General features: G+C 45.8%; 1 protein-coding gene across 2 annotated transcripts in view; it reads left to right on the top strand.

The window, feature by feature from the left end:
- Positions 1 to 17,037, top strand: part of TfIIS (RNA polymerase II elongation factor) — a 40,025-nt gene extending 22,988 nt beyond the window's left edge. For both annotated transcript variants that reach the window (XM_050174685.3, XM_055068492.1), the window contains exon 7: positions 15,927 to 17,037. In XM_050174685.3, coding sequence (XP_050030642.1) covers positions 15,927 to 15,935 — 9 coding nt within the window. In that variant the 3' untranslated portion in view covers positions 15,936 to 17,037. The remainder of the gene's footprint in view (positions 1 to 15,926) is intronic.
- The last annotated feature ends 3,791 nt before the right edge of the window (positions 17,038 to 20,828 follow it).

Raw genomic sequence — 20,828 nt, 5'->3', positions numbered from 1 at the left:
AGGGCAATTAGCTTTCACGAGTCCTTAAAAAAAAAAAACGAAAAGAAACGGAAACGCATGCATGGCGGCATCCTTCCTATGCGCACCCCTGTGAGCACTAAACGAGCGAGAAACAAGCGGTTGCCCTTTGAGCGATTAGGAATGACATAGCCATCAGTTTCGCAAGCGTAAAAAACCGAAACCGCCCGTGAAACAAAATCCAAACGGCCACCGGCCCGCGCGCACGCCAATGCGCGAGCGGTGGTATATAGATGCGTGGGAGCAAACTAGCGCTAAAACAAACCATGCAACGAAAACCGAGAGAGGGAGGCGCACGAAAAAAGTTCCCTGTGTCCCCACATAGTGGCAGCACTTGACAGAAAAGAAAAAGTTAGGAAATTGGCGCGCTTTTCAAACGTACAGGCAGCGCCGTAAATATACGGCATTGACCATTTTCGGACTTGTTCGCGGCGCCGTATATTTTTGTCATTGACCGTCAAAAGGTTAAACTACATCATGGCCTCTGGTGAGTTTACTGGCTGTTGTTGCTGGATTCGTTTACTCGCACCAATCAAACCTCTTCAGATAGCTCCACCTGCACTGTCATATTTTGTACCAACAAGGGTCGCATTAAAGCGCAGGATGTGCCGGGCAGTGAGAGTAAGCAGATGGCCTCTGTTCAAGGTTCCTATGGCACGTTGCCTAAGAAATACACATCAAATGCAAGCACTGGCTGTACTTTCATCTACCTGTAGCGGTAACATGGCATTGGCCAAATTACGGACTGATTGGCCACATGCAACTGTACAAGTGTAAAACAACACACTGACAAGCCTTTTTGGCCACTTGTGCACTTGTGGAATAAATCCTTCTTTTCTTCTAGTAGATCTATTATCTGGATTCGCTTTTCAGTTGGACTTGTAGGTGATCTCTTCTGAATCCAAACACATTCAATCCTCAATATAGCAAACCTCAATTTAACAACATTTTCAATGTAACGAGCTATGTTCATTTCTTAATCTTAGTTCTATTAAAAACTGCATATTTTCTTGTGATTTAACAAAGTAATTTCATGACATGGTTTCGATTTAAAGGGCCCCTCACCAGGTCTGGTCATTTTGATCTGACAAATGCAGTGCATACAATTCACACAATCGTGTCTGCTAAGTATTACATCACTACGCACCACGGAAAGGGCTGAAATTTCAAATCAAACGGCATTTGCCCTTCTCCTCGGGGGTGTCCTGGGCCCAGGCTTAGAGGTGACGTACATGCACAAGTGCACCTACGTACATGTATATGCTGTGCCGTTGCTCATAGTGACATGTGACCGTTAACGTGAATCCGCTATTTGTGTAATCTGTTGCTTCAATAGACGAATTATAGTTTAGAGAAATAGTCAAACACCTAAACCTAATGTCTGTCTTATACTGACTTATACCGCTAGTCAGGTGTTCTTGTGCATAGCGCACAAAATCGTGCACCGCGCAAAACAAGACAAACACAACAGCTTGCGTGTGGCACCATCAGCAGAAGTATGTCGAACAGCAAAAAAGGGAGGAGGAAAAAATGGAAAAGGGGGAGAAATCATTTTTGTTCTGAGAAGCTTGAAATAACAAGCACACAATGGAGCACGTACACAGGTTGGGCGTGTTCGCCGAGGGTAAACGCAGGACGATTATAGCTTAAGTTTGCTTTCTTTAAGGACAAGCAAACTATTCAAGCCTCTGCACACAAGCACACAGCTCCCATGCGACACAGAGGTATTTGAATTCACATCCGACTTGCATTCTAACATGGGTAATTACCTTCAAACTGATTGCATCTTTCTAAACTACTCTAAAGCATTTGATCCTGTTGCTCACTCTCGGCTCATTTCAAAATTATCTGCTCTTGGACTTGACTCACAAATGCTATCTTGGCTTAGAAATTTTTTGACATCTCATAGGCAGTTAAAAGCAGTGAATTCTTCTCTTTATGATGTCACTTCTGGCATGCCACAGGGTACTGTTTTGGGTCCTCTGCTTTTTCCAATTTACATTAATGGCTTACCCTCTAACATTTCCTCCTGCATGCAACTATTTGCCGACGATTGCATTACATATAGAGCTATTAAAATTCCTAATGACCACACCTTCCTTCAAAACGATCTTAACCAAATCCGTTCCTGGCGTTGTAATCAGTTAATTACCCTCAAGTGCAAAATAGCTTCATTTTCTCGTAAACAATCAAATTAAAATTTTTCCTGCTCAATAAACAACTCTCTAGTGGCTCGGAGGCAGTCACATAAGTACTTGGGCTTAAATCTCATGTCTAATCTTTCATGATATGTCTGATACACAAATACATTCATGGCACAACACAACACAAATTGCCCTTGTAACCCCTTTTTGTACTTCTAGGTGTCTTCATAATCATCTCAGCCTGAAGCGAGTGTTTGGTAGAACCAAAGCTTTTAATTCCTCAGCGTTGCCACAAGCCATTGCACTCTGGAATAATCTTCCTGATAGCCTTGTCTCCATCACTAACGGCGAAACATTCCGCTAGAATTTGTGCACTCACTTCCTGTAAAGTTGTGTGTTAAGTATTGTATAGAATTCTTATAGTCATTAACAACGTTCATTTGTTCCTGTTTATGCTTTATGTAATTTTGTTGTACTTCCTCCCTCGTAACTCAATGTTCCTATTGGAACCTGTGCTGTATATATTGTTACGTAGGAAGACGCAGACGAAAAGCTATGTACAAGTATATTTACAAGAAAATACGCTGCGCTTGGCCAAGAGGCAACAGCCCGCGCTAGCTTCTAATCGTCGTCGTTGTCTTCACACTGCTCGCCTTTTCGTGATCGCACGTATTGTTTCGTAGCACTACCACCGGCTGCACAAGCGCCGTCCCGGAGCGACTAAAGATTGGATTGGGAAGCAGTGTAGTAGGCCTTGAGCCTACTGACATGCACGACATCACTAGATGCCAGAGGAGAGGACAAGGTTGAACCCACAGGAGCAATTTCATAAGTCACACGCGTCACCTGGCGCAGCACGCGGTCGGGCCCTGTGTATCGCGAAAGGAGCTTCTCTGAAAGTCCGACGTGACGAGAGGGCGACCACAGGAGCACGAGCGCACCAGGTGAAAACTGTACGTCACGATGGCGGGCGTTGTACTGACACTGCTGAGTGGTTTGTGAGGCCGTCAGTCGAGCACGGGCAAGCTGGCGTGCATGGTCGGCGAGGGCAATGGCGTCGCGCGCACACTCGCTTGTTGAGATCGCAGCAGGAGGAAGTGCCGTGTCTAGGGGCAAGGTAGGTTCGCGACCGTACAGTAGATAAAATGGAGAAAATCCGGTGGTGTCGTGCCGGGAAGAATTGTACGCAAATGTTACGTAAGGAAGGGCAATGTCCCAGTCGTGGTGGTCTTTGGAAACGTACTTGGACAGCATATCGGTAAGAGTACGGTTTAACCGCTCTGTCAGGCCATTGGTTTGAGGATGGTATGAGGTAGTCAGTTTGTGTTGAATGGAGCAGGAACGCACAATGTCAGCGATAACTTTCGAGAGGAAGTTTCGACCACGGTCAGTAAGCAGCTGTCGCTGGGCGCCATGAAGCAAGATAATGTCACGCAAGAGAAAGTCCGCGACATCAGTGGCGCAACTGGTAGGGAGAGCCCAAGTGATAGCGTATCGGGTTGCGTAATCAGTCGCGACGGCTACCCATTTGTTCCCAGAGGATGACGTGGGAAAGGGACCGAGCAGGTCTAATCCAACACAAAAGAATGGTTCCACAGGGACGGTGATCGGCTGGAGATGACCGGCAGGTAGCACCTGAGGTGTTTTCCGACGCTGGCAGGGATCACAGGCAGCAACATAGCGTCGAATGAAGCGAGCGAGACCAGGCCAATAGAAGCGGCGGCGGACGCGGTCGTACGTGCGGGTTACCCCAAGATGTCCTGCAGTGGGTGCGTCATGCATCTCAAAGAGCACAGTCTGTCGTAGCTGTTTTGGCACGACAAGAAGAAGATCAGAGCCATCAGGGAGGAAGTTCCTTCGATACAGAATGCCGCCCTGGAGGACATATCGGCGAACGGATGCGTTGGTAGGTGTAGAGCGCAGACGCTCGATGAGTACTCGCAGCGATAGGTCTCGGTACTGCTCATCGGCGATGTTAGCGAAGGCAGACACAGAGAAAATGCCGTTGGCGCTACTACTGTCGGCGTCGTCAGGCTCGTCGACCGGGTAGCGAGACAGGTAGTCAGCGTCGTTGTGTAGTCGGCCAGATTTATAGGTGACAGTATACGAATATTCTTGGAGGCGTAAGGCCCAGCAACCAAGTCTTCCTGTAGGATCTTTCAGTGAGCATAACCAGCACAGCACGTGATGGTCTGTGACAACGGAAAAGGGTCGGCCATATAAGTATGGGCGGAATTTCGCAACCGCCCAAACTAGGGCCAGACACTCACGCTCAGTGATGGAATAGTTGCGCTCCGCGGGTGAGAGGAGCCTGCTGGTGTAAGCGATAACACGATCGTGGCCACGCTGGTGTTGTGCCAGTACTGCGCCAATTTCGTGACCGCTGGCATCAGTACGGACTTCCGTAGGTCCAGAAAGATCGAAATGGGCCAGAACGGGAGGCGTTGTGAGAATGTCGATTAGATGTGAGAATGCAGAGGCCTCGTTATCGCCCCACTGGAAAGGGGCGTCTTTTTTTAAAGGCTCGGTTAGTGGTCGTGCTATGGCGGCGAAATTTCTCACGAAACGGCGGAAGTACGAACAAAGGCCGATGAAGCTGCGCACATCCTTGACACACTTCGGAACAGGGAAGTGCGCAACAGCATGGATCTTGCCTGGGTCCGGTTGCACTCCGTTCGCGTCAACGAGATGCCCAAGGACGGTAATCTGGCGACGGCCGAATTGACACTTCGATGCGTTGAGTTGCAGACCGGCTCGACGAAAAACGTCCAGGACTGCTGAGAGGCGCTTGAGGTGCATAGCGAACGTTGGGGAGAATACAATAACGTCGTCCAAGTAGCACAGGCACGTGGACCATTTGAAACCGTGAAGAAGGGAGTCCAGTGGCAGGGGCGTTACATAGACCGAACGGCGTCACTTTGAATTGATAAAGACCGTTGGGTGTTACAAAAGCAGTTTTCTCGTGGTCGAGATCGTCCACGGCAATCTGCCAGTAGCCGAAGCGAAGGTCAATAGAGGAGAAATAGCGAACACCGTGGAGGCAGTCAAGGGCGTCATCAATCCGAGGTAGGGGATACACGTCCTTTTTGGTAACCCTGTTAAGGTGCCGATAGTCCACGCAAAAGCGCCATGAGCCATCCTTCTTTTTGACCAGTACAACAGGTGACGCCTATGGACTATATGATAGTTCAATAATGTTCTTGGCAAGCATTTTGCGAACTTCTGCGGAATAACTTGACGCTCAGCTGGTGACACTCGATACGGGCGACGATGAATAGGAGGGGCATCGCCGGTATTAATGCGATGTTTGACAGCTGTAGTTTGGGCCAAAGGACAATCGTTAAAGTAAAAAATATCGTGGTGGGAAAACAGAACGCGGTAGAGTTCACGAGCGTGCTCGGACGGCAAGTCGGGCGCAGTCATTTTCTGTAAGTCAGCGATGGTACAATTTGTAGACTGCGATGGTAGAGGAGTATCGGATGAAGTGTCTACTGCAATGGATGCTACTGAGTGATCCTCGAATGAGCAAAGCTGGGCCAGAGACATCCCGCGTGGCAGCACTGGGGTCGTCAGGCCAAAGTTGACCACTGGCAGGCAGACGCAATTCGCCGTAATAGATAAAACTGTATGAGGTACTGTGATCCCGTGTGTAAGGAGGACGTCTTGCATAGGAGCCACAATCTAGTGACCGTCGGGGACTGGTGGGGATGACACTAGGTCAACGTAGGTCAGTGCCGAAGGTGGCAAGCGAATGAAGTCGACGGAACTGAGGCGACTGGGGTGTGGTTCAGCAGGATCCAGAACAGGCAGGTCAAGGCGGAGAGTACTGGCGGAACAATCGATGAGAGCAGAATGTACGGAGAGGAAGTCTAAGCCGAGGATGATGTCGTGGGAACAGTGGGCGATGACTGTGAATAGCACGATTGTTGAGCGATCAGCGAAGGAGACGCGGGCGGTACACATACCAATTACAGGGGCTGTTCCGCCATCGGCAACACGGACAACAGGCGTCGTGGCGGGTGTGATAATTTTCTTGAGCCGGTTACGAAGGTCAGCGCTCATCACGGACAAATGCGCCCCAGTGTCTATGAGTGCAGACACAGAAACACCGTCGACTTGCACGTCAAGAAGGTTCAGATGACTGGGCAACGTCAGTAGAAGATTTGGCGGCGTATGCAATGCAGCGTCACCTCGAGGCGCTGCATCGTCTAGTTTTCCGGCTGGGAGCGGCGTCCGAAGGGAGTTGGCGAATAGGAGCGACGGGGCTGGGGAGAGCGAGATTGTCGTCGTTGGGGCGAAGGCGAACGAGAGTAGGAGCGGTTCGGTGCAGGAGAATCAGCGGCGGCGTTATCGGAGCGTGCGGCATAGGGACGAGAAAGGCCACCTGGGGGGCGAGAGTAGGCAGCATAAGTAGACCGGGTCGGGGAACTCCAGCGACTGCGACAGTGCCGAGAAATGTGCCCGATTCGATGGCAGTGGAAACAAATGGGCTTGTCGTCAGCAGTGCGCCATTCAGATGGGTTGCGGGAACGTGGTGGGTAAGAAGATGCGGGACGGGGCGGAATCGAAGAAGCCGGGCGGGTATCAGGACGATGGACGGAGCAGATGGTGTGAAGACCCATGTTTTCGAACTATTGGCGGACAACTGCCTGGATCATTGAGACCGTGACTGCAGATGTGTTGGTGGGACTGGAGTCGAAGGCAGCCGGATAGGCGGCCTCGATCTCACGCCGGACGATCCTGGTAACATCGGCAGCATTGTTGGGACGAGGAGTGTCGGCACAGGAAGATGTCGCTGGGGTGTTGGGCAGACGGGCAAACTGCTGGTCAATACGTCGGCTTTTAGCGAGTTCCAGGCGGCGGCACTCTTTGATAACAGCATAACGTTATACCGTTCTTGCAAACGAGCAAGTTGAAGGCGTCATCGGCAATGCCTTTGAGGATGTGGGCAACCTTGTCTGACTCAGTCATGTGGGTGTCAACTTTGCAGCACAGAGCCAAGACGTCCTGAATGTACGTGACATAGGGCTCTGTCGACGTCTGCACACGGCCGGAAAGCGCCTTCTGCGCGGCAAGTTGGTGACCGTAGGGGTTGCCGAACAAGTCTCGAAGCTGTGTCTTAAGTGAATCCCAACTGGTGAGCTCATCTTCGTGCGTGCGATACCAAACTCGAGGTGTGCCGCAGAGGTAAAAGACTACGTTGGCGAGCATAATAGTAGGGTCCCACCGGTTATTGCGGCTGACGTGTTCATACAGGCTGATCCAGTTATCGACGTCTTCCCCATCTTTGCCCGAGAATACGCCAGGATCACGGGGAGCGGGGAGAGTGATGTAGGTCGTCGAAGTGGCAGCAGGTGTCGGAGCCGGCGGAGTCGGGTTGTCGTCGCCGGGTTGTCGTCGCCGGGAGCCATGAAGGAAGGCTCGACGTACCGTCCACTGCGAAGCTCCGTGACTAGGTACAGGGAACGTCCACCTCCACCAGATATGTTACGTAGGAAGACGCAGACGAAAAGCTATGTACAAGTATAGTATTTACAAGAAAATAGCTGCGCTTGGCCATGAGGCAACAGCCCGCGCTAGCTTCTAATCATCGTCGTTGTCTTCACACTGCTCGCCTTTTCGTGATCGCACATATTGTTCCGTAGCAATATATATATAAATAAAGAAGGTGGGGCCTGTGACGTATGCATCATGCGATGCTCAAGCTCCAGCATGGGAGAATGCAGGGAAGGAATTTCACTTGTGGAGGCTAAATGGGGCAAGTAGAGACAGTGTTATGTTGGTGGTGATGCTCACCTCCTGAAATCATGGGTTTGCAGCACGGAAATATTTCTGTCTCGGCTGTTAAGGAACCAATTTTAAAAATTATTGCGGTAGATTGCTCCCTAGAGGGCACATAACAACTTCCAGCATATAACTGAAATTTTCTATGTGGCCCGCTGAGGGGCCCTCTAAGGAAGTTTTCGGCCACTTCAAGCATCTACACGGAGCCTGTATGGCTGGTAAACCTCTCAGAAAACTATAGAGATGTCGTCCGAGGCAAAAGTAATTTGCAAGCGCCCTTCCGCATGAACAAATTAAATGACAAAATCACCGTCAAAAATAGTGCTCACCAGGATGTGATACCGCTGCACGATTTGTATGTTCGTAAACAACTTACGGAGGCCACGCGCCACATTGCAGCTCGGAGTGCTCGGAGAAACATGAGAATTGACGATGTCTTCAGTGCAAGGGGGTTAGGAAAAAGATGCACGTGCGGTAACATGATCGAGCAGGCACTAAAGAGGTGGCCATGCAGGAGAGGCACACCTGTGTGCCTTCTCCCTATAGCGTGTGCATCTCTCCTCCTCTACCCTTGCCGCTGCGCATGGCTGTCGGCCCATATGCGGACCATGTGCCGTACCTTGGAGGTAATCTACAGAAAGTGCAACGGTTGAGCCAAGATGGCTAGTGCCGTGATGTGCATTGTGTTCCGCTGCGTCTAGTGTTGGCGGTCCAGTGATCTCAAGTTTCCCAAACATGGTGTGAAGCATTCGCTCGTGTTGTGACAGCGAGTATTCATGGTTATCGAGTAGGATCTCTTCATGTTTGTCTGAGCCCACGTGACACTGATAAAACTACAAACCTTCATGCAGTTGTCCTTTTGCTATCGCCATCAGTGCTCTGCCTTTCAGCAAAACTAAACTTCTCTATGCAGTAACAATGATATGAACACTCCAGGCAAGTTTCCACCATTGCTGTCGCCATAATACCCCGTGTAACATCCAAATGAGATATAACGGCCAAGCCCTGTATGCTGTAGGTGCAAGCGAAAGCATATATCCGAAACATTCTTTTTCTAAGCCTGTGGTTGCAGTTGTACTTCATACAGTTTGCATTACAATTAAAGTAAAACCTCGTTAATTCAGATTTAACGGGACCTAAAAAAAATGTCTGAATGAACCGAATGTCAAATTATCGAGGGTATCAAAAAAAATAATAAACCAATGCTTACTATGTCAACACGCTTTTATTTACTGAATGAATTGGCAAATCCTCTTTCTATTTTGCACAAAAGCAGTGCAGAAGCTGCAATTCTTGTCATCTCATGACTCACAGCAGCGAAGGCCTCGCGACATCTTTCACAGCGCAGATTCTTCATCTGAGACATGCTTTTCACTACCACTTGCACATCCCGATTATTTTTTCACCAGTGTCACCAAGTCGTCGCCCATCGCGATGTAGACAGTTTTCTTCATCCTTGGCAGCTTTGCACCAAGTGAAAACTTAACTACCGTTTGCTGCAACTGCGGGTGAAAAATAGTCGCTATTGACGCAATCATGGATGGCGACTACGCAGTTATGAAGGGCCACCATTGCTCCGAGTAGAAAAATTGGTCTTTTTGGGAAAATTGGCCAACGTGTGTACTGAGTCGAAACAAAACTACTGCCGCAAAAATTTTGTGATGTACTCCTAAAAAAACGCCATGTACTCTCTCATCAGCACATTGACAAACAACCTTATCATCATTGTTTTGATGTCAAATTTACATTCAATATGGTTAATATTTCAAGAGGGAAAGCCCATTTTTCTTACTGACAAATAGCACAACATAAAGCTACCTTTCCTGAAGCTGCCAACATTTAAACATCGCTATTTGGCAAGACATATATTTATAACTACATTAAAAAGTAGAAGCTCCTCACCAATAAATGCAAATATAGTTCACTTTCATTTATGCCAGAAAACACAGTAAGAACTTTATGTAATTGAGGTTACAAGATGCGTCACATTTATTCTTGAGTTGCAGATGACGCTTAACCCTTTGAGGGTCGAATTATTTTGAAGAAAACTTTCCCGGGTGGTCAAATTATTTTATTGCGGATATTGAATGTACAAGATGTATAAAGTCGGGAATAAATAGTAAAAAAAATTAGGGAACAGTACTTTGGTGTCGGCATCACTCAGAACTGCAATATGTTCAATAGTATTTTAGAGTGTGGTACTCCTTGAAACACGAGTCTCCGCGCAGCCGCAGAGAGCGAGAATATCTCATGAGCGGCGGTGATAAACGAGCTAAGAGCCGTGCCAATCAAGATAGAAATCAACTTCCGCCGCCCCCGCGATAGCGTGCCGACAAAGATAAAAATCACGTTTCGCGCGCCTCCGTTGCGGCGGAACCGAAACCGCGAAAGCGCGTTGCCGCTGAGAGCGAGAATACCTCGCGAGCGGCGGTTATAAACAAGCTAAGAGCAGCGCCAATCAAGATAGAAATCAACTTCCACAGCATTTGCAAGAGAGTGCCGACAAAGAGAAAAATTACGTTTCGCGCGCCTCCGTTGCGATCACGCGGCGAAACCGAAACCGCGAAAGGGGTGTGGCCGCAGTCTGCGCGACGCGCTGAAGCTTGAAGTCAGTTCTGTTTATCTCCCCAAGAAGGTAGCACAAATTTCAAACGCTTCTTGTAAGACCTAAGAGGTGGCAGCACCTCCCAGTAAGCGTGCATCGTCATTATGGCGCGAAATTTCAAACGGAGGGTCGAAACCGTACCCGTACGGCAAAGACCTTGCGGGACAGAAAACCGCCGCCGTACATGTACGGCAAAAACCGTCAAAGGGTTAAGCAGCAGTTTTGTCCGCGGGTCTGCCACTGTTCTGCTAGAGTATTTTGATAGAGCATATTAGCTCATGTTGGGTTGTTCCTAGCTGCCTCTGAAATTCATCAAACATTGATCAGCTAGGTAGCGCAAATGACTACTTTAATTAGAATAGCAAAATAATAGCACATTGGCTATTAACAACATTAAGCTGCACTGGTTTATCTAAAGGAAACAGTTTAAATGTGATACCTTGCTATTCAACGAACAAAATGCACCTTGATTTAGCCTTGCTCAGTGGTGGTTCAGCCACTTTAGGATTTGGAGCAGTTTTTGGAGCAGGAAAAATGTCATTCTGGAACAGTTTAGGAGCAGCCACACCAGTGTTTTGGAGCAGTTTCCGAGCAGAAAAATTGGTCTTTTTGGAACATTTGGATTAGTAAAGCAGTAATCTGTAGCCATTTGGTGAAGCTTGTTATTACTGTGCAATCAGTAAGTGCTGCTCGAGAGTGAAGCAAGGCACAAAGGTAACAGCGACCAATTAAGCTTGCTTTCTGACAGACTGTAGACTATGTACGATATGTTGCAAACATTTTTATTTGGGTACACAAGGATCTTAATTCTGTAAGAAAATAAATAAAATTTTGCAAGCCAACGAGAACAAACATATGTGCCTGGGCCCAAGACAGACATAAATTTACAAATGTGCCAGAACAATATGCACCATCAGACACAAGACAAAAACTGATGGCAAATGTCTTATGTGCATTCCAAATGACGCATGTGCTTTGGTATGCTTTACCACACTAAATGAAATGTGTATTACTCTCAATAACAACGCTAGAAGCTTGACAAGAGACTATATGTCTGTGAACAGCGCCAAGACTAGATGCATTCAGTATGGTGTGTCACAAAGATTGTGATGGCAGTCGAGAAGAATGTTCGTGCCATCCTGTATACCATCCTGGTTTGTCAGCTTCCTGGGTGTCGTGTGGCCTCTGCGAATACATACAAGTCGATTCAGCGTAAAACCATAACTTTTGTCATCAATACCCAACCGTCTTTTCGATGCACCAACTTTTACTGTCTCCAAGGGCTCAAATCGCCACAGGCACGTCCGAAATAGTGCTGAAGGCCTGCCATTACAATTATTAGGCGTATCGGTGCTCATGCTGTGACAGGAGACGGCGGGTGGAAGCATTTTTAATTAAGGAATACATACCGTGTCCCGTTACAATTTCCTCTTCCTACGATTGGTTGGCTTCACCGCGTAACATTGCTATATTGAGGCGAAGCTTACTTTTGGGAGCCGGCGTTGTGCAACACATCGTGCTTTCTGAGCATCGAAGCCATTGGCAAGGATTACAAAGGCGGATTCGGTGCCACTGCTAATAGCGGCGAATTGTTTTATTGAAAAACATGGTACCAAACAGCAAGAAGCTTGGTAGCAAACGTCGAAGTAGCTAGGCCCCTAGCGTTGCCGCAATGGTGGCTACGGCTGCCAACTGATCTGCGTGCAAGAGCTCCTGTTCAAGACAGCAACATAATCAAAATGGCAGTGGTGCTGGCTTCAATCAATGCCGTTTCGGACCAGCAGTCTGGAGGATTGGACAGCGAAGGTTTCTTGCTTCCAAAATTTCAGACGTTATCATATATTGATTGTATGGGGTACCGTGGCAGTGCTGTGAAAGCGTCAGAATTATCGGTCATGTCTGAAAAATCGGCCGTCCGGAGGATCGGTCATTGACTGTAGTTAAGTCGAATTGTAACAAAATGGCACAAATGGTGCAATTGGGCCACCACTGCTTGTTTCTCATCTCAAGTTTATTGTCATTGCTCTTTCTCCGCAGCCAAATTAACTCCACGTTACTTCCAAGGTCACTTTCAGTGACAGCTGTGAATCACTTCATTCAAGTTTTCTCTTGGACTGAGAAAGGGCACCGCACTTGTCTCTACCATTGGCGCAGAATGTCATATGAACAGTGATAGCTTACACAGAATTTCAAATGCGTCCTCCAAGTGAATACAGGTGCTCTGAAAAAATTTATTATTCATACGCTTGGAACAACATAAATGGAAAAGGTGCAGACTACATTCACTTCACACTACTCTGTGGTAACACTGCAAGTGACACAGATGTTCTGACAGTCACATGGGATAGTGCAACGTAGAAAGCATTCAGTAAAATGGAATAAAGGCCAACTGACGGTTAAGGTATCTTACTTAAACAAATGTCTTTAAAGTGCATCCAACCAAAACAATACACGCAGAAGTAATTTAAAGTTCACCATGATTTGCGGATAAGCTTTTTACATTTCACATGGAAACCTTTAAAGAAGTCACACAGTACTAAATTTCCTAGCCTTGAAATTGCAAGTTTCATTTAGCTAATGTGTAAAGGTGTTAATTTTTTTCCCCGCTCAAGATAGCATGCAGTCCCCGTCAAATTTTTGAACCACTTTAAAAGTTCCAATATGCATGAAATATTGCAAATGTATGCCTATGGGCTGCTGGTGATTTTGGCTTACCACCTTGTGGCTTCCCTTGACATCATAAACTTCAGCTCTTTATGTCATCATTGTACAAAAGAGGCCTCAGTTGCAAGTGGCCGTTGCCATTGGCAACCACACTTGTTTGCTGCCTGCCGTTGGTATTATTTGCATTGCCTTCATGCCTAATAGTGGAGCACTTCCATGAGCTAAATGTGGGGCCATTAGCAGTTTTTTCCCAACTAACTAAGATCAACGAACAGTATTGAGGCAACGTTCATGCGATATTTTTGTGGTTTCGCTTATTTTTCGTCTGTAGTTGCAATCTGCGAGGGTTATTTACACTATCATGCTTTAATACAGTAAATGCATAATGATGACTATAATATCGTAACCACATTTCAAGTCGGTAATAGAATTACACAGTTCCTGTTGTAGCCTCAAAGCCAGTACCATATTCAAGTTGTTAAGAGGCAATATGAAAGAAACAAACATGGTACTGACAAACCTAAAAACCTTGCAATCTGAAACAGGCTCCATCAATAAATGCATGAGCATTTAAATTATCAAGTTTTACGTGCCAAAACCACTTTCTGATTATGAGGCACGCCGTAGTGGAGGACTCCAGAAATTTCGACCACCTGGGGCTCTTTAACGTGCACCTAAATCTAAGTACACGGGTGTTTTCGCATTTCACCCCCATCGAAATGCGGCCGCCATGGCCGGGACTCGATCCCGCGACCTCGTGCTTAGCAGCCCAACACCATAGCCACTGAGCAACCACGGCGGGTAGTTTTAATTGAAGAACACTACACAGCTAACGTAATAGTACTGAAGAGCATCGACAGGAAGGACTCACCTCATAGTTAAAGGAGCACAACAATCCGAAACTTTAACTGAAGTTCATGCCATTCAAATCATGCAACATGATTTCCAGCAAAGTAGGAACTTTTCAATCATATAATAATGTCACTTATCGAACCGAAATAAAGCAATGTTGTTGGTGCCGTTCTTGCAAACACGATCGAAGTTCTCCACTCGAAAACTCACATCACTTTAAGCAAGCGAATAGCACGAACTAACCACCGCCACCACTGCCGAAACTTTCAAAATCGGCAAAAAAGAGCACGGAGCACTGTTGCATGTGGCACCACCTGCGCTACCAGTGCTGCACTTGAATAAAGGTGTCTAATCTTTGGTTATGCTCACATATTTACCCTTTAAAACAATTTTAATGCAGAGCTATGTTTATTGAGCAGCATGCATTTTACTTTTTTTTTACTCGCTCTACATGTCCGTATTAAATTGTGTGCCTCTTTGCGGGCTGCAAGTCTCGCCATGCTATCCATGCGGCGCCAGGTTTGAACAGGCAAACCTGCGTGCTTCAAGACGTCTGTAGAAAATCTAAAAAGAATGTGTTTCTGTATGCTCCATTTGTGGTGCTGATTGTGCTACAAGGGGTTTGAAATCGCACCGATCCCCTCACCTTTTACGAAGCATGCCGGCAACTTCCGCGCTTACAAAACTGACCGTGTCCCTCCCCCCCAATTTGTTGAGTCTGTCCTGTATCCTCCCTGGCAACACCTTCAAAATCTTCACACTTTTTCAACATAATTGTCTTCACAATGAATAGAACCGTACGGTCTGGAGACATCAAGTGCTAGCCATGGTGTCGAAATTTTTTTACATATTTTCTTTAACTAAATGTCTTCAGAATTGCTAGTTCGTATAGCTTTGAGGTGTCAAGTGCTGGACACCTTGAATATGTATAGCTTGACATAGCTCTAGCTGCTTCTAACCCGCTCAAGCATTATCAGGCTAGCTAGTAGCCAACTTGTGCTTACTGGGAAGGCATGCAGCCGAAGCGCACACCAACTCAAAGTGAAACTACTGCCGTTATCGCTCCGGACGAAACCACGGCCACTATCGACGCAATCATGGATGGCGACTACACTGTCATGAAGGCATGCGGCCAACACGGTGTTATGCGCGGCGGTAAACGCAAGAATAAAGGCTTCAAAGGCACAAATAGGCAGGAAGCGTTCTGATGTTGCTGTCAATCACGTACAATTTCCACTGATGACTATGGTGATATGAACTCTGTCACTTCGTTTCAGTGGACGCCGTATTTGCATTTTTGCATCACACATTTGCTGCACTCCACTCTTGTCAAGCTCCGAGAGTTGCCCAAATTAACAAACGTGCTGCCAGATTTATCCGCAATAATGTAACGGCATGACCAAAGCACGAGTCCGAATTATCAGATTTTTCCTCATTAACGAGGGTCAAGTTAACGAGGCTTAACTGGAATATTATTATTATTATTATTATTATTATTATTATTATTATTATTATTATTATTATTATTATTATGTCGCTGTTGTTGTAAAAGAGCTTCCTCATGTGGGGGGGGGGGTATGAAAGCACAGTAAGCAGCCGTACATTTGTGGCCACCGAAAAAATGTAGCTGTAATTTGCTACTTTTGTAGTTGCATAGAAGTTGCTATTGTTTGCCTATATAACAGCTTGTTGCTATTCATATTATGTCAGTGAATAACTATTGTAATGTTTGACTAATCTAAATAGCAAATTCTGCAGTTTTGCTGAGCCTTTCCCTTATTTATTCAAGATATTTTAGATATTTTTGTTAGTTTAACTGACGTAAGCTGCAGCTAATGCACATTTGTTTTTGCGTGCAGTTTTGCTGAACCCTGGACGACGGTGGACACATCTGAATTGGCCAAACAAGCCACAGTGTTTGGCCAACGCAGCGTATCTCAGTTCATTATGACTCTTTTTCTTCCCTGCTTGAGTCATGTTGCATGCTCAAACGACACCTGCATCATCTGAAAAAGAAAAGAATTATGCAGTGTTTCATCCAGAAAATGAAAAAGAACAGCTGTTATGCCCCTTCTCTCATCAGTAAAGCTGAACATCCATTGTGGAGGCCCACAAGAGTTCTGGCTCTTGAATACCCATACGCTTGCTTGGAAAGCGCCCAAGCCGCACTTGTGAAAGCAAACCAAAAGTTAAAGCCAGCCCCAAACAGCAAAACGAATGAGTGTTAGAAAGTGAAGCAAAATGTGTCCTTCTTTGAAACCATAGTGCTTCTGACCGGACCATACCAAAGCAGTTGAATTTTGGGCCACATTGTTAAGTCCTTTGCGTCCAAAAAAAAAACTGGTCGCTGTAGGCTGTTCTCATTTCGAGAACAGTTGGGGAATGGTTTCTGTAGATAGCAGTCAAGGACACCACAGTGTCACTCCTTCTTTTGTCTTTAGCACCCTCAGCTGAACCACTTATTAATTGTTGTTGTACTGTAAGAAGCTTGTTATGATTTTCACATGCTTGTCAAATCATCCCGGCACCATTCAGTAATATAGTTATGTACATTACTTTATTTGTGTGTGTGTTTTTGTGTTGAGCATGGCAATTCTTTAAATTATTCGGCTTGCATGCAGTGATAGTTACTACATCCATCTTACTTTATTCACGGTACGTACAGCTCTTCTGTTGCACTATTCTACACATGGCAGCCACATTTATGAAGGGCAGGGTTCCACATTAGAAGCACCAGCACCGGAAAAGTGCTTCGTCCTCTGACGTGTTAGCTTGGAGCAGCTGAGAACAGTGTCACACAGAAAGTTGCCCTCACTCATTGCTGTTTACCAGCAAGCATCAATCAAAACAATGATGTAGCAGGTGCTTGCACAGCATGATGTCTCATTTGTTTATTCTTTTTATGGTGATGCAAAATTCTGACCCACATCCATGACTTGTCTGAATAAAGCATAAAATTTGTGCACACGATATTGTTGATGTGCACTTAGTGCATTGCATGTTTATTTCAAGCTTGTCTGCATTATGCATCCAATGGTAATGAGTAATTTGTCGGAAGTGGTGAAGACATTTATATTATTACCCAAGAAAACTGCCTGGTCATCTGTAGCCTGCCTTGCAGAAATCGTTTCCATGTAAAGTATGTGAAAGCCTTTGAGGGAGATGCAGTGGGGAGCAACAAAATATGAAAATAGAGAGAACAGGAGTTGTGATAATAGGAGAGGCCTTGCTGTGCATAAGCCTTGAATTCGGGAGCTGAGCTAAAGCTGCTTATACCTTCTACATAGCATGTTAACGCTTTTGCTTTGCCTTTTGGCTGCTGAAGGCTCTTGTGAAATATTTAGAGAAACTAAGGTTGCTCCAGTTAACAATGCTTCCACCTTTGTGTTGTAATCATGCTTTCTCGCGGCAGAAAAGGCAATATTGGGCGCTAGCTAAGGTGTTGTGGATTAGCTTGGCGAAGAGCTTATGTTGCATGAAGCTCTAGCGCTGGATGTGAAATCTTCGCAAACCAAATTTCTGCATGGAAATTTGACTGTCCACGCAGGTCGTCATGAAACATCGCTGATGGCTCCTCTGGCGATTCTAATGCCTAGTTAGGTGTACGTAGTTCTCATGTACATTGCTGCCACCACTCGAGGCATTGATGCCAGCTTACATTGTTCGTTTTGCTTCATCATATGCCATAGCCATTGCATCATGTGCTATGATGGCTGCAATGTGATCACTCAGGATATTTATGGTAGTTATGACAATGGTCGTTATCAAACAAACAGCCAGGCACAAGGCTCCACTTTTTTCCCACTGGCTGTAACATAGCAGTGCAGGCATATATGCTTATGTTATATCCAAAAAAGTTGCAAGAAGACGACCAAAAATTTGAACTCCTGCGTGTGCATTAGCCACTTTATTTCACTTGCACGGCACAGTGAACTCTCTGAAAAGTGGTGAGCACTTTCTATATATATATATATATATATATATATATATATGTGTGTGTGTGTGTGTGTGTGTGTGTGTGTGTGTGTGTGTGTGTGTGTGTGTGTATATATATGTATATACGAAAGCTGTTAAACAGTGGTATTTTGCAGTGGCATGGTCGGTATGAAATGTCAACAAAAAGCTAGGTATGCAGCCTGCATCACCAAGGAATTGGTGAGAATGTACAGCCAGACACTGGCGTCAGTGATGAGCTCTCGCTAAGAATAGCCACCAATGCAGGCCTTCCAGGCTGTTGAAACACACAGCCAGACGCCGGCATTGGTAGAGCTGGCACAGCATGCAGGAACATGTGTTGGATATAATGTGGAACATAAGAGGTGGTACCAAGCTTTGATTTATTGATGCATTTGAAAAGACTGGAATAGCAAAGGAATTGCACTAGATACAGTGAAGGGTGTTTCCAAACTCTTGAATAGATTTTGGACAGTGTAAAAACAGATTTTAGAAATTACAGAGGACGCCCTCATAAAGCTTTGCTGTGATGGATGTGTGAGTTGCTCGGATTAATACAAGTCTACAATTTTTTTTTTTTTAACTTAGGTAACTTTCTTTGCTCTCTGGCTATTTCTCCTGACTTTTCCTCCATCGTTTAGCCCTGCGATTCAGTAATTTTCTGCTCCATCTCTTTGGCATGGTAAACAACATTCAATGAAATGGTGAGACAGAAAAGCCGTGCATAACTTTATGTGCACTTGCATGTGGTTCCGCGCATAGACTGCCATTTTGTTTGGCCTGCTGTTTTCTTGAGGGCCGTTTCATCGAAGAAGGTTATCAGATGTCTACTGTGTCTACACCTTTGCAGTAAAAATATGATCGCCTAAATTTCTGTGACAATGTCAATTTGCTGTTCATTATAAAATTATGTGCAAATCTTCAATGGTGACAGTTATGACATCACAGAAATAGCTTTCTGGTGTACATTTATACTAGGTATTCCTTCAATGAAATGGCTGTGAAGCCCAATTAAAGCTTGTGCCGCCAGCTTTCCTGCAAGGTTTTTCAGCATGATGGCTCCCTTTCTTGACAAAAGTGGTGCAACCACCAAACCGCCAAGTGGCTCTCAAACACAAACGCAAGGTTGCTGGCTCTGCACACTTGGCTTCTAGTAGTCTCTCAAGCATTGACAAGAGGAACTGACAGAGGATGAGATAGAAGCTGTACTTAGGAGCTAGATGCTGCCATTTTGGCATGGGAGTTGATGATTGCACAGATTTTCAGTAACCACAGAAACATCTCTATTAGCAGTTTTTCCAAGACCCATGCTTATCTACAGAAAAATCGACATCATTTCCATAATGGTCCACCGCAATTCATGCGTGACACCAAACAGCACAATCAATAAATGTTACTAGAAGGGCTTCCCCTATTTCTGGCAGAGCACCTTTCTTCACTTCTTTGTCCCATGTGACCATACAAGCAAGCCAAATAATATTGTGCACCGTGTTCATTATTCATATATCATTTTTTTTTTCTTTTAACACCTTGGCTAATGTTAGTTGGGACACCCTATATATGCTATCGAATAAATCTAGGCAAAGCTGTAGGGTTGGCAATTGCCCAGTTTTTATCATCATCAGCCTGTCTTGTGCCAGCTGACATCAGATGTAACCGCAGGCGGTTACATTAAGGCTTCTGCAGACACGAACGTACTCTAACCCGGTCATCATGAATGAAATTAATCCGGATTGCGGGGTTTCAGTCTATTGTAGTAAGTGTGGGGGTTTGCTCAATTTACAACACATGCTGTGGCGCTGCTTGGCGTTGGCCGGTGATGGTTCTCGAGGTGAACAGTGGTGGCAGCGCATGCTGCACAGTGAAGTGCTGGCGGACCAACTCAGGGCTGTCCAGAGGGCCCGTGTGATGGCAGAGGGGCTCGGCCTCTCTGTACCGACGTGGGAGCGGCCCGCATCAGTCCCAGACTGATCCCTCAGGACCTAAATAAAGTTCTTCATACCATACCATCTGATACGGCCATGTGCTGCACGGCGCACCTTCAATTGTGATAGTCCCGATCTGGGTCGAATTTCTCAGTCGCGATTGGTTCTTTTGTGCAAGCTGCGGGAAGGAGACAATCGTGGTCGTGAAGTTCGATTCGGATTGGGCTCGATCGCAATCGAAAGTGGCAATGCGACATCGGTATTGTGCACCTTCGAGGTTATTTTATTTTATTTATTTATTTAAAAATGTCCTTACAGGCCTCATATGAGGCATTGGGTAAGGGGGGCGTTACAGTAGGATTAAAAAAGTATATAGGGCATATAACAAAACATAATAGACGTACATTATTAATAGACAGTGGAACAATGTATGCACATCTTATACAAGCATTAAAGCATTGTACAAAATAACAGGGTCCGTAATGTACATATTAGAAAAAGACAAACGATACAGTTCCTTCAATAAACAATGAAAAAGAAATATAGCCACTTCAGTACAAGTACTAAACAATACTCAAAAAGTATATCAGCGCACCGCCCAATCTTGGAGGTCATTCCCACGTGGGGATGTCAAATCGTCGTTCTGGGTCGTGCATCATTTCTGGGTGAGCAGTAATGGCAATATTAGCGGCTTCCATAAAGTGGCCATCTATGGAAAAATAAATAAAGAAGTTGACCTCACCTAAGCACTTGTTACGAGTTGTGAGTGTGAAAGTACTAATGTGCAATTGAACGCCACTGAGTGGCCCTGCAAGTTTCGTGCTGCGAGTAATGTACCACAGCAGTATGTGCGTCCAAGCCAGTAAGCAGTAGCAGCCGCCT

The sequence above is a fragment of the Dermacentor andersoni genome, chromosome 9, assembly GCF_023375885.2.
Source record: "Dermacentor andersoni chromosome 9, qqDerAnde1_hic_scaffold, whole genome shotgun sequence".
Taxonomy (NCBI): domain Eukaryota; kingdom Metazoa; phylum Arthropoda; class Arachnida; order Ixodida; family Ixodidae; genus Dermacentor; species Dermacentor andersoni.
This window is presented reverse-complemented; position numbering and strand designations above follow the sequence as displayed.